This window comes from Botryllus schlosseri, chromosome 7 (assembly GCF_051294905.1).
Source record: "Botryllus schlosseri isolate E-star chromosome 7, Bs_hap1, whole genome shotgun sequence".
NCBI lineage: Eukaryota > Metazoa > Chordata > Ascidiacea > Stolidobranchia > Styelidae > Botryllus > Botryllus schlosseri.
This window is the reverse complement of record NC_137242.1, coordinates 26947124-26969264: the sequence shown is the minus strand read 5'-3', so window position 1 is coordinate 26969264 and position 22141 is coordinate 26947124. Positions and strand designations below refer to the sequence as shown.

The window sequence follows — 22141 nt, the reverse complement described above, 5'->3', positions numbered from 1 at the left end:
GATGCAGTGTGTGACAGTTAACTAATATTGAATAATTCATTGAAAACCAGTCTCAAACTCTGTCAATATTGCACAATTGCTCCAAAACTTTTGTGGTGTCGTACAAATTTTGTTGCGATTTGTTGCCATCTAGTGCGCATTCAGTATCAGTTACCTAGTTGCAGTTGCTCTATTGAAAATCCAGTAGTTTGTACAGGTGTGGTATACGCATTGGTATTAATAAGTGAAACACACAGAAGCTTTATATTCACAGAGTCTCCATTGGACATACACCAGCAACTCATAACCCGAAGACATATTCATGACACGTCATGGAAAAGCGTCGCTCAAAATATCTTAGGATACCGAACATTCCAATAAGTAGATCGAAACCAAACTAACCAGTTTGGCAGCATTGGCCTACAGGATATAGGCTTATGCTGAAGACATATTCTATGACGTTAAACAGATCTTGTGGTTATTAAAACAGATTTAGACTAGCTTCCAGACTTGGACATCAATATAATTTTGAGCTTTTTAAAATAAGACCAGAATCAGAATAATAGCTACACCATTATTCACATTACATTACAATTAGAATTACAGCTACAGATTTTTCCCAAATTAGATTAGGATTATAGCTACAGTTTTTCCCAAATTACATTAATATAAGAATTATAGCCACAAATTTTTACAAATTATATTAGAATTAGAATTACAACATCATTTTTTTCCGAATTAGATTGAATTAGAATTGTAGCTATAAAGCCTTTTCCACATTATATTAGAATTGTAATTATGAAACATATTTTTTTTCCAAATTAGATTTGAATCAGAATTGTAGCTACGTATAAAGTTTTTTCCAAATTAGATTAGAATAGCTGCAGGATTTTTCCACAATATATTAGAATTACAATTATAAAGCACATTTCTTCCCAAATTAAATTAGAATTAATAATCTCACACACAGTTAGTTCCAAATTAGCTTCAAATTATAATTGTGGCTGCAAGGTTTTTCTACATTATATTAGAATTACAATTATATCACACAAGTTATTTGCAAACTAGATCCGAATTAGAACTATATTACAAAATTTTTCCAAAATTAGATTAGAATTACTAAATCCGCGTAAACTTGGACATTGAACAAAGTTTAATTCGTATCAAATCAAAGGTCATTATCATAATTCACAAGCATGAGATTCACAAGCAAGAGCAGCTGGTTAGTTTATCAAACAGATTCAGATTACCTTCAGCCAACATCAAACCGTTTGGCAAAATTGCAATAATTACAGTGAAATACCGATAACCGTATTCTATAGCCTACCTAATTTGTGGAAAGTTTTTTTGATCTAATGCAAATTATAATCGTATTTCTGGTGAGATTAACACAATCAAATTCGGCGTTTATTACAATTTCCAAGTTTTTGCAAATTCAGTAATTATAATTCAAATCTAATTTGGAACGAACTGTGTGTTGTAATTTTAATTCGGACCACATTTCGAAAAAAAAACTTTGTAGCTATAATTCTAATTTGGATTGAATTCGAAAAAGAAATGTGCGTTATAATTGCAATTCTAGATAATGTGGAAAATGCTTTGTCGCAACAATTCTAATTGGAATCTAATTTGAAAAAAATGCTGTTATAATTCTACTATAGTTTGGAAAAAAACTTCGTAGCTATAATTCTAATTTCAATCTAATTTTAGAAAGCTGAAAATTCACTATTTCACCAACACTACGTCTGGGGAGTGGGGAGGACAACCTTAACATCAGACAGATATCATCTTTACAGAACAGATTTAGCTTTACCTTCAGCTATGATCGCGATGGTCCGAATCTGCTTGAACTGCAAGGCTTCCACTGTGCTTTCTTCCGCGGAACGTAACGAAGCGAAACTGATGAGCGTGTCTGCGTCGCTGTGTCTGTCCATGGCGTCGTTCATGTGCTTGTAGACGGGTATCAGAATCTCTTTGTGCCCCCAGTAGAATTTCAGCTTGTGATCACCGCTGCAGTAATGGGGGAAAGGTATTTGTCATCATGCATAACGTGTAGGCCTACTTAAAAAAGTCAGCTCTTACTACTAGACTCATACTATTATCAATTCAGATTTCAGTGCTGGAATCATTGTGCCCAGCCCTACTTATCAATGAAGTTGCACTTAATTATATCAATCCATCAAGAATATTGACACAGCAACAGTCAAATATAAATCAGCAAAACGCCGCAACAAATTTACTCGATAAACGGTCCCAAATAAACTATTCAATTGGAGATTCAAAGTTCTAAACTATCAGCGTAGTTTTTGAGAACACTGCTACACTTTATGTACATTATCTCCATCTATTGATAGGCCTAAAGTAAATGCATTTTTTCTAGGGTCACCATATTTTGAAATGGGGAAAGGAGGACAATTTTATGAGATCATAAAATTCAGTTAACCAAAATTGAGAACAGCTCATTCTGTAATATTTACTGGAAATCTTGTTGTGTTGACCAAAAAAATAAGAGAAGGACTTATGGTAACCCTAATTTTTCAGAATAGAAAATCTTACTTGAGCACCTAATGGATATTACAACATGGTGTACATTCACAGCATTACAACAACGGAATACGATTCCTCACTTAAAATCATATGCTCTCTCAAAACACAGCAATAAAATTAAATAATAACGCAGATCACACGCCAGAGCAATGCCAATGCAGCCAGATAAGTTAAAAATATGTCTCGCGCTGTCACAAATCAAAATTCACAGATTCTTAAGCTGTTTTCATATGACTACAGACAGTGACCTATATTGTGAGGCTGTCAAGATGTGCACTACTGACACAGATCCAGGCATAAATTCATATTATTATCACAGGGGTTTCACACCATAGGAATTGTTTTTTTTTAAAGTGGGCCAAATTTCAGGTTGACTATTCATAATTATGATCAAGGAATTCATAGATTCTTTGATACTCCTTTGAGGTTACCAGACTTGTTGATCTGTCCTATTTCAGAAGATAGTCACCCTCTTGAGATAAAATTTGAAAATGCTCCCAGAAGGGACGGATTCTAGGCAACGAAAGGACAGAGATTTCGTTTTGGTCTCATTTGGTCTCACAAGAAATGATTAAGTAGCTATAGTTTCAAAACAACCGAAGATATTTGGGACTTCACCGCTTGGCATATTTAATTCGGACAACACTATTCAGATTAATATTACGGACAAGATTACAGGTTTAATATTAAAAAGGGCCCTTACGTGAAGGGATACACCATGGCGGCCACCGAAGGAGTCTTTCTCGAGCAAACGAAATCAAAATCAAGCATGCTCTGCACGGCCCGCGACTGCAAACCCCACACAATGGACCGCGTCTTCGCTGTAAAACGCAACCAAAAATAACGCCACGACAAGTCCGTCGACAAATCGACAGTAGAGTTGTTCAACATAACTTTTTCATTCAATTTTACCGACAATGCAATAAAATTGTTAGGTAGGCTAAAAAGATACACACCAAATTTGGCTCAAGTTGAACCTGTAGAAAAAAAGTTATTGTCAAGTCAAATTTTAATTCATCAAAGAAAATCTTTTCCAAATGCTGCTGGCATCCACACGAAATTGTCAATTTGTGGGAAAAACGATGCATAACGAATTTGGCTCGAGGCAGACCAGAAAAAATGACGGTATTGCAGTACAAATGTTTTGATTTGAAAAAAATAGTAATTGCGGTAGGAAATTATTTGTAAATCATTACAGAACTTACCACTGAAACTATTTCATATCCACATCTTTGCTTCTACCAATTGGAAATGATATAAATTTTCTATACATCATTTTTTTCAAGACAGCTTGACAATATCATAGTGTGGCCAGAAAAATTTGAATTTTTATTTTTAAATAAATTTAAAAAGCTTCGCTTCTACAGGTCCGAATTGAGCCAAATTTGGTGTGCAGTGTTTTTTCAGCCAACCCAACAATTTAATCGCATAGCCATTGAAATCTGAAGAAAAAAGTTATTTTTCACAACGCTAATCAACAGCTCTGCTTACACGAGAACATTGGTTTTTCGATCGCATTTCTCACCACAGCTTGCTTCAACGTCTGTTGTGATATGTCTCCATTTTCTTTATGGGCCGAGTTTGGCTCGCGGAATGAGCTGGCTCGACTTGTTCGGGGCGTGCTGTTCTGTTATAGAATAAGAAGAGTTTCTTGGAGGTACAGTACTTGAATATACAATTGCATAGTATATTCATATTGAAATGAACCCGAAAGTTTTCGGCTGACACTCTTTGTCAGGGGTATTGTCAGCAACTGGTAGGAAATTGAAAAGAACATTGTATGTCAACAATCATATCACCATATAAGACGTCACAGTTCGTAAAAAATTCGAATAATCAAGACACATAGATGGCTTGGGGCTTGATATACTATTTTTAGACTGTAGTCTACATAAATTCCTGTTGGCAGAAACTAGGTTGATGTAATTCTGATAGAAGATGACTCAAAGGCACATAAGCAAAACAATGAACAACCGATCCTATTGTCTGTTGATATAGCCGACATTGTTCTTCTGAAATCTCTACTAGTTGCTGACGATTACTCCTGATGAGAGTCAGCTCAAAACATTCAGGCCTATTTCAATATCAATATACCATTCAATTGAATCATTGATCTTCACGAACGTATCATCAAGATAGAATGTAACAGACATGCCAGTCTAGGGGTGTCAAACTTAACTTGCATCGCGGGCCGGATTCAAACCTTCAGATTCCTCGCGGGCCGCACTAGTCAAATGATTCCAAAATATGACCTTGAAATCTCGTGCCCTTGAATACTTTATTATCAAGCCAATGCATATAATAGTATACCGTATTACATTATGTTACGGATCATAGGTGTTCTATTCTAGCTACACCGTTATTCGCAAACAATGGAATTATGGCAATATTACGATGACTGGGCGGTTGGATGTCGTTATAAACGGCTAAAACAGAGGCTCTCACGATCATATGAGTTGTCATATTTCTATGCACCCTTTGTTTTAGTCGTGTACTGGCGTCAGACGAACTCTGCATCCACTTTTTTGCCTTCTCGAAATGGGGTGTCCACGTGAACGACTTGTTCCCAATGGCGACTAAAGTTAAATCACATGTCGGATATGGTTATGGCCTGGACATACTCTACATTTGATGTCAAGAGGGATAACTTAATGGAAGTATACCGACATTTGCTGTTGGAAATATGCTCGATAATACATGTATTTTTCAATCAACTGAAAATTGGTTTGTGGGCTGGATAAAACCGTCTGGCGGCCCGTATGGTTGACACCCCTGTGCTAGGCCAATCACCCAAAACGTTTGGTAAAAATAATAAATATAGCACTCTTCCAATCACAGCATTATTTAGTTCATCGATTTCAAAATGGTGTAGAAATTGAGAAAAAGACTTCAATATACCAGTCATTGGCAATTACCCTTGACGTGTTTATTTCAATATGAATTACTCAATTCTATATTGAATTAAAGAGCACAACTAATTAGATTGGAATGTCAACAAAAGCTTCAAATCAAACTTGGTAAATATCATCACATCATTACAGCATCCAAAACAAAATGTGTTCGATTCACACCATTAAACTTGTACGAAATGAATCTTCATTCCATGACAGAGTGAGCCAGTATGATACAGGCAACCCTCAAGAGTATAAAGAATCAATAACGTAATCGAATACGACATAACTTGGAAGCCACAGTTGAAAAATTACGGATCGATAAATCAAGTTTCTTAGAGTAGGCTCGCAAGCAGAATTGACGGAGAACGATATGAAAAATCACGCGTCCAAAAATTACATCGAACTGCTATTCGGGACAACGGCACGCGTTACCTGTGATCCTTCCTTGAAAAAATATAGAAGGTTACAGATAACTATATGCAGAAGAGACTTGTGGCCGTACAGAGAACCAATATACATTTGAATAGAATAAAAGCTTTTGAATAGTATATCCATATTGAAATGAACCCGAATATTTTCGGCTGACACTCGTCAGGGGTAAATGTCAGCAACTAGTAGAGAATTGGAAAGAACATCGTATATCGAAAATAGTATCACAAAATATGACGATCGTTGATATACAATGTTCGTAGATTACCCCTGACGAGTGTCAGCCGAAAATATTCGGGTTCATTTCAATATTGATAAGCTATTCAATTGTAGATTGAAGTTTAGGCTACCTCCAAGAAGCTCTTCAAATAAAAGCTTTGTATTACGGTACTGTACACGTTCCGTATGCTGCAATGCGACCAATTGAGGTAGAAAATGTAATTTTTGTTGATTGGGAAGGAATAAAAAATATCAGTAGCCTACTCAAAAAACTAGTTCTCACTACTCGAATTTGTTTCAATTGATCAGATTCAAGTGCGGAACTAGAACCGTTATGCCCAGCGTTAGTTACGAAGACAACTTCCTCGCTCCAATAAATAACCTTCCAACATCCAATTAATATATTCAACACCTTTCAAGACATCAGCTCGCAAAATTTCATAAAAGCAATCGATAACACTCACCGAATACTGAGAAGTAGCTCCTAGTAGGAAATTGGCAGTGTGTCCCGGGTCACTGGGTTGCTTGTCTGGTATCGGCGACGTTCCAAGCGCCATGCCGACAATAGCCGTCATATGCGTTTCGGTGCCGAAAACGTGGACAGGCACTCCGAGACCTTGACCTGAGGAATACATCGGTGCCGTTCAGACTAAAACAGCTATATAGGCTACAATTAGAATACAATTGGAATTATAGCTACACAGTTTATTTCAGTTCGGTTCGTATCAAATCAAAGCTCATTTTTAGAAGCATGAGGATTGCAAATGTCTGTACACCAAGCTTGGCTCCCGTAGCATTTTGAGGAAAACCGAAAAGTGGATTAGAATTAACATGATAGCTACTAGGGATGGTGTGAACTTGAGGTTCACGTTCGCATTCTGTGTGTGAACCTCGGAAATTTAGAGGTTCGCGTTCACAACAGAACCTTGGTAGGTTCTGCACTGTGAACCTTTTTCATATATAACAATTTTCACTTCATTATGACATTTTTGGTTCGAATTTATTGCATTTCAACTGCGGGCCACTCTATGCATGACGCTGGCAGCATGAAAAACACAAAACGAGGATGCACCTTGACAGTCTCAGAGATTCTAGTTGCTTTATTAAAAAAGTTTGCTCGAAATATCCAGCCTTCCGTTTGTTAATATTTAGTGAGTCTCTGCTGTGAGCTTGAACCGCAATCACACAACAGCACAAGCGACATGCAGTACACGTAGAGAGCGAATGATGCTTATTCACCAATCAATGAGATTGATATCGTTTTTTGAAGTAACAAATCTAGCAGGCGTACGGGGTCAATCTTGACTTCATAAGTTTACTGTATCATTAAAACCAAATCCGTGCGATTGAGGTGCTGGCTACAGCTGTATAACTTGTGACGTAGCCTAACATCGGTAGCAAGTATAGAAACCTGTTTTACACTCTGCCCAATATCAATGTAGCAATACTCAGATGCCGAATACACTGTCCGGTCTGGCCAAGACCGTTGCGGCGTAAGCTTATATTCCCTGGCAACTCCTCGTCGAAATTGTTGGTAAAGCGACGGATGATATCGATTTTATGGGAGTATTATATCATTTGATTGCCTCAGTTGATACATTGAGCGACGTATCACACGCCAATATGTACTTCAGCATTGTGTCAATATGTGGCCCGGGTCGTCGCTAGGTATCGAGTACATTAATATAGGCTATCACTTCATTGAAATGTAGGGTTGTAATTAGCAATATGACGTCACGTGACGTCATGAGGTTCACGTTCGCGTTCACACAAACCTGAACCTTTCAGAGGTTCACACCATCCCTAATAGCTACACAGTTTGACAAATTGTAACAATTATACTGAATTTGAAAATCTTCGAAATTTAATTTAACTTGGAAAGAAATACAGCAAATATCGAACTCAGTTCATATCGAATCAGATATCATTTTCATAAGCGTGAGAATAGCAAATGTGTGTACGCGGAGCTTGGCCTGTTTCTCGCTATACAGTTCTCCCTTAGCATTTTCAAGAAAAACCAAAAATTAGATTGAAAACAAAATCAGAGTATAAAAACGTTTCACATATTACATTACAGTTAGCCTACATCACCGACATTTCAATCTCATGACATGGCCAGAATTATCTAGTCTGGTGCGTGGTGCCAGTACGCCACATAGGAAATATCTACCGCTTGCATATAAATTGTATGGGATTGACTAATACCGGATATTTACGTGACGTAAACAGCTTCCTGCCGGAGGAGCGAGGGCATGGTGTCAGGAATGGGTCACACATATTTAAAACTATATTATAGGCCTACAAACAGTGCTTGCTTCAAAAGAGTTTTACGCCACATGGGCTACATATCGTACGGATAACTGCACAAGAGATTCTGTCATTGAAAAATTTACAATTTACAATTCAAAGCAGATTGCGAACCAATTTTCCTTCACTACACTTACTACACTTATCACAAGACCACTGTAAGTTAATTAACCTTTAGGGCGGAGATAATAAAGTTCGCTGATCCGGGGAAATGCTAATCATGTGATTAAAAACTGCGAATCGGGACGAATTTTGGGTGGGGATAATAAAGTTAGCTGATCCGGAAGAATGCTAATCGTGTGATTAAATACTGCTAATCGCAACGGATAAAGTTGGAAAACGTTAAGCGCGATGGTTAGTAGAGGTGTCCCGAGTTTTCAATCAAGTGGCGTTATCTGTTGCATCATAATGCAAAAACGCGTTATACGCTGCCAGTTGTCAATTTGTTGAATGAAACAGCAGCCTGCTGATAACGATAATACTGTCACTGCAATGGACCGAATAATTATCATCGCGAAATGAAAGTCTTGTCCAATTTGTAACGTACAGCAGAGCCGCAGCCGCTCTGCAATGACGGGTACATAATTCGTTGATTGTTTAGTGAAGCTATTTACTGGGTGACAGTTATCATTATCGGAAATATTTGTGCGTAGGAATGGTATACGCAGTTTTTGTGGATAACTAGTTATCTATGGTTTGTTCCGGTTTGGTAAATCATGAGATTAACATTAAATTTATGCGCTGAGATCAACCGGTTTCCTTAATCCTGGGTTGATAAATCCTAACGAATGCGATAATCGACTTTATTACTAATCCAACTTTATTATCTCCGTCCTTAAAAAATACAAACGGACAGCAAGAAGACTTGTAGAAACCATTGGATTTTCAGAATGCACAAAAGCACGACTAGAACTAGAAATAGCGTATTCACTTTTCAAAACTTGCCATCAGAACTAGAACTTAAAATTCACAACTAACCAACTAAAACACCACTAACTAAATCAAACTCAGTGATGAGAATTACTGGCTTGCAAATAAGCTGAGTAATTATTGGAGATAGCATCCGCATTTCAAAAGGACGGAGTTTGAAGTTGGAAATGACAGGGGTCCGACTCCCAAGCCCACCCCCGTCTACGCCGCTGTTAGTAGTTATGATTCTGATCTAGCAATGGCTGAATTAAGATCACACAACAGAACACCGGTACCATGATTCACGCCAAACGATGACACCTGTTGCCTAGTTGTTCTCCAACTAATTTTTTTTTTAATCCACAACTAGAACAGAAAAACTTACCAACTTCGCGCATGACCCGCAGACCTTCCTGATAATTGGGACCACCCCGCCGAACAAAAATCGACACCTCAGTCTCGCGTAGTTGGGTCTGATACTCTTTCAACGCGCGGACTATGCCCTGCGAAAAGAAAACGGTAGAGTTGGTCATCTAGAAAATTTTCAGGTTTTCTAAATTAGATTAGAATCAGAACGATAGTTACACAGTGGCTATTCCAAATTACAAAGAAATACAACAAAAAGCAAGCTCCCTTCTGTAGCATGGTCCGACAAACGAGACATTACATAAAAATTAGAGTTATAGCTACGATCATTTGTCGTAACTTGACTCTTATTACAATTACCAACACGGAATTCTCGAAAAAAAAATGGAAATTCTATACAATTTCGAACAAGAAAGATATACCACAAAGACGAGTTCACTTCGTATCAATCAGAGATTTCTTTCTCATAAGGAAACCGCAAATGTCAATGTACTAAGCTTGGCTTGTTTCGCATCATACAGGTCACCTGTGGGATTTTCAGGACATCCGGGAATTAGATAAAATTAAAATGAGAACACCGAAGCAGTTCACAAATCATATTCCAATTAGATTTCCCGAATTTGACTCTAATAAGTGTGATTAGACAATTGGTATTATCCGGTCTTCCAAGTTTGAAGAGAGAGATGTCATGTTAGAAGAACCACAACTACGCACCTTGAACGTGGCCGCCACGTTTGTGAAATTTGCGATGCCACCGCCGATGATGAGAACTTTACCGCCGGTACGTTTTTCCCTCGTCATCAAAGACAGAATGGTGCGCGCGTAATCGTACGTTTGTTGTTCGCTGGGAGCGCCGCTATACTCTCCGTAATTGGCCAGTTCCAAAGCGCCGCCGAGGTCACAAATAGTGTCGCTGTACAAAAATTCAAATCAGGAAGATTTGTACTCGAGTACTCAAATCTGAATCGAGTATTAATTCCATACATTCGAGTCGACTAGTGGGAGATGATTTGTTCGAGTACCGCACCAAAATTGTATGCTCCTAACCCAGGGTTGTAATGACTCGAGTCATGACTCGACAGTCGATTTTTTGGTGACTCGTCTTGACTCGAGACTATTTTTGTATTGACTCGACTTGTACTCGAGTCATTGTGCACGACTCGAGACTAGGACGGCCAAGACAGGCATTTCAACTTCAAAGAATAGTAAAGTCGCCACATTATCGGTATTTCGTCTATCAGTCCTGATACTGGGAAAATAGGGCCAGAAACTGTTAAGACTGAGGAAAATTACTATATTATGAATGAGAGCCATTCTATTACACTCGGGCAGAGTTGAAAAAGGTGGGTTGAACCGGATTGAACTGAAAACTGATCAGTAGGGCTCTTCAAAAATAACTTTTTTTTCCCGATTCAAGCCGGTCACCTCTTAAATCGTCAGGTTACCCTAAAAAACGCTGCACACCAAATTTGGTTCAATTCTAACAAGTATAGGGCTCCGCGGATCCAATTGAATTTTTTAATTTAAACAGGAAAATTATTTAAAAAAAATTTCCAAATTTTTTTGCCAACCCCATGAAATTGTAGAGCTGTCTTCAAAGACGTTGCAAAACAAATTTGAGTCAATTCCGACCAGTAGAAGCGGAGTTATGTGAGTTTTTCGTTGATAAATCGTGGATTATCCACCAATCAAGGATAATCCGAGAAATATCAACGAAAAACTCCAATAACTCCGCTTCTACTAGTTGGAATTGAGTCAAATTTGTCTTGCATGGTCTCTGAAGACAGCTCAACAATTTCATGGGGTTGACAGAAAAAATTGAAAAATTTTTTTTTTAATTTTCCTATTTAAATTAAAAAATTCAATTGGATCTGCGGAGCCCTATACTTGTTAGAATTGAACCAAATTTGGTGTGCAGCGTTTTTTAGGGTAACCTGACGATTTAAGAGGTGACCGGCTTGAATCGGGAAAAATAAAGTTATTTTTGAACAGCCCTACTGATCAGTGAGCTTGACTCAGACTCAAATCAAAACACTGACTCGGACTCGGCCCTCTACTAGCAAACTTGGACTCGGACTTGACTCGGTGGTGCATTGAAAATGTGTCGACTTAACTCGAGTCAAAACTATAAAAGTTTTGACTTGTGACTCGGAACCTTGTGACTTGGTTACAACCTTGTCCTAGCCATTAGGAGTCAATTTATCAACGAGAATTATAGTTTCGATACTATTTAATAAAGTGGAAGCATTGTAACAGCATATTGGTTTTATCACAGCATACCTGATTGGAAACTTCAGAATTTGGATTGGTACAAGAATAAAAATTTCTGAATGCCTTTGTGAGAAGTCGACCCACATATGGCTGCAGTGTATGGTCTCTTTCGGAAAATCAAAAGAACGTCCTGGATGTCTGGTACAGATAATTTTTGCGAAAAATAGTACCGGTACATTTAGGCTACACTCGAACGCCTTCAAAATTAGCAATCAGAATCTTCAGAGAATCTGTCGCACTAAAGATCTCTCATCATTCATTGATCACCAACAAGCTAAATTTCTTGCACACATAATTCGAAAACCTAATGACAGTGTCGTCAAGTCGAAAACGTTTGAGATGAGATGAAAGGAGAACGGAAAAAGGAAGACCCTCTGCAACGCTGATGAACAATGCCCTCAATCAGAATGACACCGACATCGTGACCAACTCACAGCATTGGCACAAAGTGCCATGAATCGGTATGGTCAAGAATACCAAAGAAACTTTATTGTGATGCAAAATTAACATTGCATTACTTGTGGTCACATTAGTGTTATTCAAAAATAAATATTTTTCTTCAAATTTTACTGGCTATTCGATAAAATTGTTAGGTTGGCTAAATAAATAACACCGCATACCAAATCTGGCTGAATTCCAACCTGTTGATGCAAAACTAACAAATTTTCTATTTAAAAAGATTCTAATTTGACTGGCAGTCTCCCATGAAATTGTTGAGTTGTCTAGAAGAACAATGCAAAGTATATTTGGTTCAATTCCAACTGGTGGAAGTGAAGTAGTTGGTGTTCAAAATTTTGGATTTGAAATAATAGTATTTATGATGGGTAGTTCGATAATTACTTATTAAAGAAATTGCCAAAAATTTGTTTGAACTACCTTAAGGTACAGAAAGTATTATCAATTTACGAACCATTCCATACTGTCCATCGTAATACTCGAATATTCAACACAAGATCTAACACTTGAATAAAATCACTGGGGCACTCGGTTTTTCAAAGGTCTAATTTAGAGTCGAGAGTATTTTTTGCATGCCATGGTGTGTCCATGTGATATTTTGTTGTTTTTTTTACAAAGAGACAAACCACAGAACACGACGTGAACCTGAAAGACTCAAAACAGACATACGCAGAATATTCTCGTAAAAAGAAACACATTCACATCAGAACAACTGTAATATCCGATACGTTTCCTTTATAAGCATAATAATGTTGGTAATTCAGAGAATCTTCGAAATTAATATCCTGCGATTTACTGCAGTTCGACGAATTGCATACTACGCGTGAGGAGTAAGTAATCATAACACGACAGTGACATACCAAAATCGTCGGAAGCATTGTGCATTGCGTGCTACCTCGTGAACCGGAAGTGTGCTTGAAATTGGACAATGATTTGTCAATGCGCATAGCCTTCAAAGACATCTTGGATTGGGATTACAAAACTGAAAACGACGCACAGCCTACAACGAATTCCAGACAGCAAACAGCAAGCAGGGTTGTAATGACTAGAGTCAAGATTTTCTGACTCGACTCGACTTGACTCAAGTTATTTTTTCAAAATGCGGAAATGAATCGAAGCAAGTCATACGACTCGAGACTCAGACGGCCAAGACCGACATTTCATTGTAATTTCGAAGAATAGTAAAGTAACCATACTATTGGGATTTCGTCTATTGGTACTGGTACCGGTACTTGAAAATGCGACCAGAAACTGCTAAAAGTGACAAAAATTATTAATTATAAATGCGAACCATTCGATATCACCAAACATAGTTATAAAAAGTGGGTTTAACGAGACTTTAACTGGAAACTGGGCATTCAACGCAATGACTTGTACTCGGACTCGAGTCATAACACCATGACTCGGACTCGACCCTCTGCTGGCTGACTTGGACTCGGTGATAAATCTAAAATGACTCGACTTGACTCCAGTCAGAACTATAAACGTGAGCTTGACTTCTGACTCTGACTGCATTTTGGCTTGGTTACTACCCTGACAGACATATTCATCATTAACTGCAGTGCAAAATAGCTAGTTTTTGGCATTTTTCAGAATTTATTTGACATTTTCATTTGCCTTTCATGGAATACATTTTATAAAAAAAAATGAAATTCTTCAGTTGAAACGCGCTCTTTACAATTCCTGTCGATGTGTGTATTTAAAACCAACACAAAAATTTGTTACCTCAAATGCCATAAATAATCATGACTGGCCAGTGATCATGACCTAAGAAAAGGACAGAGGCAGCCTACAGCAACAATACAATTAGTGTCCATACCTGTAGACAACTGAGGCACCACCCCCAGCCACCATCGTCCAAATACGCCCGCTGGGGTTGAGAATAGTCAATTTCAACGATGCCCCGCTCTTAGCGTCGAGATCGGCGATGTACGCCTCTTCTCGGTAAGCCTCTCTTCCAAAAGGAGGCGGGAATTCGATTTCGCCCCACTGCCTGGCGCACAAGTACTCGGCACACTGACGAAAAACCGTACGTTGGAAATTTGCCTCATATAGATACACGTGTTTCAGTAGCAGGGAAGGTGCCAGGAGGTGAGTGATGATGGTTGTTATATTCAAAACACGTTAAATATTTTAGCAACCTAGCGCTGCCGTAGTTAGCGATTTATGCCAAGAACTTCTTAGGTAATTGTAACCTATTGCTGTTGATATACCAAATCAGTGGTCACCAACACGCGGCGGTCATATTTTACAGCCCAAATCCTGATTTTAGGTTTCGGAATAACACTTAGAAAAGTCTTTTCAAATGCTGAAATTGAATTCATATCGAAAATATTGGTGTTGTTGTTCAAACTAAGCTATTGTCCTGTGTTCAACATCACTATTCCTCACTAGCTGATACGGCTACGACGATGGTAATAGCATTCCATGGGAGGGGAATTTGCGGATATGAATGGACATATTGCCTTGACGTATGCAATTGCCCAGACACTGCCAAGACCAAGACGCTTAGGAAACGAGTTGGGGGCTTCACAAATTATTTCATTGTAATCGGGAGGCAATATCGTGAGATTTGTGACCGTCTTGTCTTTATTATTCAATTTTTGCGTTTGTGACTAGCTGGTGACTAAAACCTGGGATCGCAGTTTAGCGGTAGGCCTACGGTTCGCCAGGTTAGCAACGATTAAGGTAGGAAATACAAATCAAGTTCAACACTATCGAAATGTAATTGTGTTGACATGTAATTGCATTACATGATCCGTGCCGCAGTCACTTCATGATTAGAGGGATTATCAAGGACCAGTCAAGGTACTGATAACTGAATATTTCACAAAAGTAAACTAACTCCTTACTGTTACAAAACTACCTCCTAAAACCGTTTTGCTTCCAATTTACTAATACTTTCAGTACATTCTTCAATTCTATATTAAGGAAATATTATATCCTTACTCAATTCTACAAAAGATCCACGGAAATAAGTAAAAGGTAAATTTCAATAAACACAATTTCCAAAATTCAAATTAATTTTTCAAAATATAAAACTTAGCCAGTGCTGACCTGATCCAGTTTTCCCGCCACGTCCAGTACGAAGATATCGGACCCGCACACAACTAGAAAAACACAACATGCATTCAAAAAACCATATTTAACGAGCCCATAAATTTGCGACATACCCAGAGGATTAATTTCCAGATAGGTGAAGTGAAGGTTGCGATACATTTCAAAAAGATCGCAAATGAAGCCTTTCAGCACACTGAAAGATAAAAGAATGACTCAATTATTACAGTTGGGAATAGTTTTATTCCCCATGGCATTGCAAGTAGGTCTAGGCTACATTTCATTAAAAACTGTTGGAGATATAGAACTTCAAAATAGAATTACCTGTACTATATATCAAATATTTAGTGATACGATTGTTGATATACAATGTTCTTTCCAATCCTCTGCTAGTTGCAGATGGTTACCCCTGACGAGTGTCAGCCGAAAATATTCAGGAATATTCCAATAACAATATAAAATTAAACTGTTCATTAAAGCGAAAACCTACAGTGCTAGCTATCAAGATAAGTCTCCAAGGCATAGACCCAGTATTAGCCTATATCCCAAAGCAGTCATTGATATTACTGAAGTCAGTGTCACAGCCCAAATCAATACAAATCCCTGGAGAATCTTCCTCAGTAGTAGAGAGTTAATTTGAAATGAACCTGATTTTTCAACTCACCTTTGAGCCTCCGCCCCAACGCTGCCAAGCAGTTGCGTGCACACAGATTCTGGATCGCACTTTTCGTCAATGTCAATCTAAGAAGCATTCGGATAGTTCGACTCATCTACGCATACACTCGGCTTGTTCAAAACTACGAATTTTTTATCCAAATTTTGCTTGGTTAAGTGAATAAATTGTCAGATTGCCGAAAAAATCTCTACACACCAAATTTAAGTCCATTCCGACCAGTGGAAACCATGCAATCTAAAATCGAAATTTTGATCAATTTTTGAAATAATAATATTCATGCTGGCAAATTTCGACACTTCGATATGACCAAACATCCTGTTCCAGATATCCCTGAAAGGTGAGTGATGTTTTTTCAGGCATTTACATCGTTATAACTGTGATAGAGTTTGGATAGTGACATTGGGAATTAATGTAAAATAGATTGGAAACGGCACTTCTGCTTGTAATTAGGTAGAACCTGCAGTGTGGAGCAGTATCGTGTCGGCTATCAGACAGTCATTGAGTAGGCCTATGTAAGCATTCAAGTCCTAATACAAACAATTTTTACTGAACCAAAACTAGTCGGCCATCTAGTTTACCGGACCACGACCTCACATATCGACCTCGGATTCCGAAAGATGCCATCACTTTTTGTCGCCTGTCCTTTTATATTATCTTCTTTTACTTCTCATTTACTGTAGATGCCTCCTTTTTAACGCCATCTAGGTCAGGTGGGTGACTCGAAGACTACTCCAAGTTGTTTCGACACCTTCCTATCTTTCATTGTATCGCAGTCTTGTGATGTTTTGAAACAATGAAATTGTTAGCAATAAATTGAATTGAATAGTTCTACTTGCGTATCAACGCTGAATACTTTGAATTTCTCCGTTTCAGAAAGACAATCCAACTCAGCTTTTCCACAGGATAGATATTTTAGAATTGAGAACAGAAGGGATTGTTCGTACACCTCATTTTCAAAGCAAAATTCATCGATTCACTAAATGAGATACCTGATACTGTGTTGTAATATGATTCAACCAATATAAAAATAGCATTAACGTTACCTCGATTTTATTAGCTTTTGAATCCACATCCCCAATATCAACACCGCCTTCGTGGTAGAAAAGAATAGCATCTCCTTCCCGTGTGCCGTGAATACACACGTAGAACTCTTCATTCTGCACAAGTAATGACACAAATGTTAGATATGTTATAGCCTACTTATAAATTAAAATAGATTACAAAGTTAATGTGGCATTGGCTTCAAAATTGCTAGGTTATCCTGTTCTAGAAAAATGATATGAGTTGGTCTGAACAACACATAGCATTCTTCATTTGACACAAAATTATAATGCCAGCACCCAGCAATCGTAGCAGAGGCTTCAAAATTACTAGGCTATCCCTGAATTCGCCAGGACCAGTTAGCCTCCGACTGAGCACAATGAATCGAGTATTAATTCTGATGATTTGAGTGCAGTAGCGAGAGATTATTTTTTCGAGTACTGAAAATATATGCTCCTTGTTACTAAGAGTTGATTTATCAAGAGGAATTATAGGTTTGATAGTTTTTCCACGGTGGAAGGCTGTAAACCTTGATTGGTACCGTCGCAGTATATGAACATGTAGTACAAAGCAAATCACGTCTGTGGAAATGACATATCTGCATATTCCAGCATTGTGATAAAGTGCAATGAAATGGGCATGGTCGAAAAAATACCGTCATTTTTAATGTGGTGTGGAAAAGGCATTATTTACCTTGCGGTAGCATAAAAGGGTCATATTTCATCTATCCACATCATGTTGTGTTGTGACGTCCTCACGATAGTAGACATGAAGCGTAAAGTAATTAAAGCATTTCAATTATTTCTAGCATTAGATCGCAACAAATTATCAACAGAATGAACGAAATTAGCAGAGACATTGCCTGCCAATCAAGAAAACGTAACGCTTCACCGTTAACTTAACCAGCTTTTAATTTAAAGCGCCATTGATCAATGTCAATTCATCCCATGCTTTGTCATATTGTACAGAGCCCGATATTGAATGATACTTCGCACACTCCCAAGAGGAAAGAACAGGAATCCGGTGATTTCATAAAATCAATAGCATCGTACTGCAGCAATACCAATAAATCATCATATTATACAGTCGATCCCTTAAAAGTCTAAAACACTTGACACAAAAGTGATACTTTAAGAAGTCCCATTAACGTCTTATAGATAACATGCATGCGACTAACAATACAATACACCCAAGCTAAATACAATGGACTTGACAAAATGGTGATTACGATAGTAGCGGAGTTTCTAAATTGGTAGGATTGAAATAAAAAATTAACCCCTCTTTCAAAGCTGTGTGATCATTCATTACTAGTGCTGGGCACAATGATTTGAGTGATCGAGTATTAAATCTAATGGTTCGAGTCAAGCAGTAAGAGATAGGCCTACTTTCACGAGTACTGAAATGATACGCTCCTTGTCAATTTCTGACAATATCGGTTGTCTGTACAATATTATCAAGCATAAATATAATTTGAATGGTACTTCGAATAGCAAATAGCAAAAACTGAAATACCTGCTGATGGGGAACAAACGATTCCACTATAAAGTTTTTCAACGGTCCTGTAGAATTGCCGACGGTAATGTCTTTATCCACTCTGTCGCTGATCCATTTCTTGGCACCATCCACATCTACGTTTAATTCGACCAAGCCAAGTTTTCCGCGTCTTTTTATGAGCTGGTCCGGTTTCGCAATGAGTTTCTGGAGGGAAATGCGAAAGGAATTAAATTATGCGAGTAATGCAACACCGTGCACTGATATCAGACCTGTGCGAATTACTGGATTTTCAAAATGCGCAATTAAAACTAGAACTATTGAATTTTGAGAGCTCGCAACTAGAACTACAGTACCTAATTTTGAAAATGTGCCACTAGAACTAGAACTAGTTATACTTGATTTTCGAAGTACGCAACTAGAACTACTTGAATGTGAAAATGAGCAGCTAGAACTAGAACTACTTCTTTTTAAAATGGCGCAGCAAGAATTAGAACTACCGTAATTTTCCGAATATAGTGCGCCCCCATGTATAATACGCACCCTTAAAATGACGTGTATATTCTGGGAAAAAGCCTGTACCCATGTATAGTACGCACCCTGCATTCGCAGTAAATGAGTACATGAATAGTTGCGGTTTAGTATTCGATGTTGTTGTTTTGCGATGTCACTGTCGAACAATCATGACATAATGATCGCGCACGCTTGTAGCAATCAGCGACCTAATTTCGCTCGCGTACATACGGCAAACCAACTCAGTAAGAGATCGCGTGCTTTGCAGACGACTCTCGTTAATTAGAAACACGCTTTTCGTTAATTGGCTACACGCTTCTCTATTTGGCAGCGCGTTACACTCTATAATACGAATTACGGGGCCCAATCGCTAGAGGTGATGCGCGATTTAAACAAACATGAAGAAAGGTGTGATTTCAAGTTTTTGTTCGAGGGATTTTTTTAAGGCTTGCTGTACCCATGTATAATACGCACGCCCCTATTTTAGGGCAAAGAATCGGTAAAATTTTGCGCATTATACATGGAAAATTACGGTACTCACTTTTCAAGACCAACAACTAGACCTAACGACATATAAAAATCAGCAACTAACTAAAACACAATTCCGAAACAAATAATTTTTATTTTAATGGAATCGGATTGGCTTTCCACATCAACATCAGTACAAGTTCGAAATGGGAGGGGTTTCGACCCCCAAACCCATCCCTGGCTATGCCAGTGTTAGTAAAGTATAGATGTCTCTGAGCTATCAATGGCTTCAACACTGGTATCACGATTCACACCAAACTATGACACATATTTTGTGGTTGTTCAGCAACTATTTTTTTTAATGCACAAGCACAACTAGAACTAGAACTAACCACTTTTCAAAATACGCAACTCGAACAAGAACTATGCAAAAAATACAGTACGGTTAGTTGACCGTCAACCAGCTAGATTGGCAAGTTTGGCCGAAATTCACCAACCTCATTTGACAGCCAAAGGTTCGATTGGATTATTTGAGCCCAGTCGGAGGTTCCTTTTACGGAGACAAATTTGAAGCGATTCTTCAACTGAGGCGTCTTCAAATGCTTGGAAAGGAGGTTCTTTGCAGTGGCTTCTGTGACTGCCTTGGCTGACATGGTTGCTGACTCTAATCACGGCACAGCATGGAATAACAGATATCGAACCAAGCAGTATAATTACGTGTTCAACTGAGAGGCACAAAATTATGTCATTAAATAAAATTCCATAAAATTCAATTCTATCAGAGCCTCACATGTTCATTAGATTTGGTGAAGCAAAATGCCTTCAATCTTCAACCCGATTTGTGAGTTGTTTCTATGCTCCAATTCCCATTCTAATCTATAATTTCTAATTTTTCTGTTCAGTGCGGGATGAGCCAAGCAGTGTATACAGACATTCGCCATTCTCATGCTTAATTGCTTATGAGAATCAACTGATTTGATATGAACTGAACTCGGTTTTTTCATGTATTTCTTCCTTATTTGGAATAGAATTCAATTCTCAAGTTTCCAGTAATTCTAATTCTTAATTTTATGCGACCCCAACCTAACCCTAATTTTATGACACCTCAGCATCTCTTTGCCTAGTTTGTGTTCCTGTAGCCAGTGCCATTGTGTGCCAGTGCCATCTCGTCCATTCTCTAGGTTACCTACTGTGAATGATTCTGCTCAGTTTTTCATCTGTATCGCGAACATGTTATATTTTTTGCTTTGCCAACGTGCTATATTCTGTTATAAGTTTCATATTACAACGATCCTTTCAGGCTGTAGCTGACTTGATAATCTCCCAATCCCTTCGCTACAGCCTGGTTCTGAATTGAATTATATATACTTTGCTTTGTATTTATCTATATATTATCACAGCTTCTTTGAGGTACAGAACTTCAATATACAATTGGATAGTATATTCATATTGAAATGAACCCGAATATTTTCGGCTGACACATTTCAATATGAATATACTATTCAATTATATATTATCAATGTACATTGAACCGAATAAATTCTCTCTCTCTCAACCTAATCATAAACCGATTGTAAATGCCATAAATATTGACCTGTTCATGGGGAAAACTGAATCGTGATATCCTTGTGAGTTGTGGATAAGAAAGTAAAGTAGACTAGACCCAGCATAGTTATAATTAGAAAATTCTAATCTAATTTCGGAAAATCTTTCAGTTGTTATATTATAATTATACCATGCTACTTCAAATAGGTGCACGTCAACAATTACCATGCCACATCGGCCTGGGCCTGATATATCAGGTGAGCAGCGATGATTTTCCAAGTTAAAGTAACTTGATAAAAAATAATTGAAAAAATAAAACATAGTGAGCACAGGACACCGATTCCATACAGGCACATGGGTATCAACGGTTCCCAATGTATTGGTGTTCACACTGACCTTGTTTACATAGTCAATCTGAATATAAATATCAACACACGAATTTTACCATTGAATGGTGCCGTAGCCTGCTTTTCTTGATCTTGAGCACCTCAACTAAACATTTTCTGAGGGCATGCGTCATGCTAACATCTCATAGACCGTTCTTTGGTACATTTTATGCGGTCAACTGCACACGACGACGTTATTTAGTAAGCCAACTTCACAACATACGGTAACATCATTTGAAGCAAACACGAAATGCTGATACTAATACTATATTTAAAAACGCAGATCTTCGAGATAAGCAGTACTAAATCTAGCAAATAAATGAGAAGCGCAAATTCGCGTGGATGTGTGCCATCACCGTCGTCATAGCATGCACGATTTCCTTCAACAATGTCGCCACTTGCAGATGATGCATGCCGCGAATGCCGGCAAATCCTCTTGCATGGGATTTAAAAACCGAATGAACCGGTTCGGATTCCGGATTTCCGGGTTCTTTCAATCGACGTCTCATATTCAGTGAGCCGAATCGAGAGATAGAGAGAGAAAGAGAGGTACGCGAGAAGATTCTGTTTTTTTTTCGACCGAAGGG

At 38.0% G+C, this 22141-nt stretch overlaps 1 protein-coding gene across 2 annotated transcripts in view; it reads right to left on the bottom strand.

The window, feature by feature from the left end:
- Positions 1–20380, bottom strand: part of LOC145442289 (ATP-citrate synthase-like) — a 36412-nt gene extending 16032 nt beyond the window's left edge. The window contains exons 1-14 of one of the 2 annotated variants that reach the window (XM_080320184.1): positions 20121–20380; positions 18664–18849; positions 17154–17267; positions 16099–16175; positions 15551–15630; positions 15435–15487; positions 14197–14393; positions 10365–10563; positions 9670–9787; positions 6533–6690; positions 5853–5864; positions 4018–4153; positions 3230–3347; positions 1793–1989 (exon numbers count right to left, since the gene is read on the bottom strand). In XM_080320184.1, the coding sequence (XP_080176310.1) occupies positions 1793–1989; positions 3230–3347; positions 4018–4153; positions 5853–5864; positions 6533–6690; positions 9670–9787; positions 10365–10563; positions 14197–14393; positions 15435–15487; positions 15551–15630; positions 16099–16175; positions 17154–17267; positions 18664–18849; positions 20121–20276 (1801 nt within the window). In that variant the 5' untranslated portion in view covers positions 20277–20380. The remainder of the gene's footprint in view (positions 1–1792; positions 1990–3229; positions 3348–4017; positions 4154–5852; positions 5865–6532; positions 6691–9669; positions 9788–10364; positions 10564–14196; positions 14394–15434; positions 15488–15550; positions 15631–16098; positions 16176–17153; positions 17268–18663; positions 18850–20120) is intronic. The other variant, XM_080320185.1, reaches the window with a different exon arrangement.
- Between the last annotated feature and the right edge of the window lie 1761 nt (positions 20381–22141).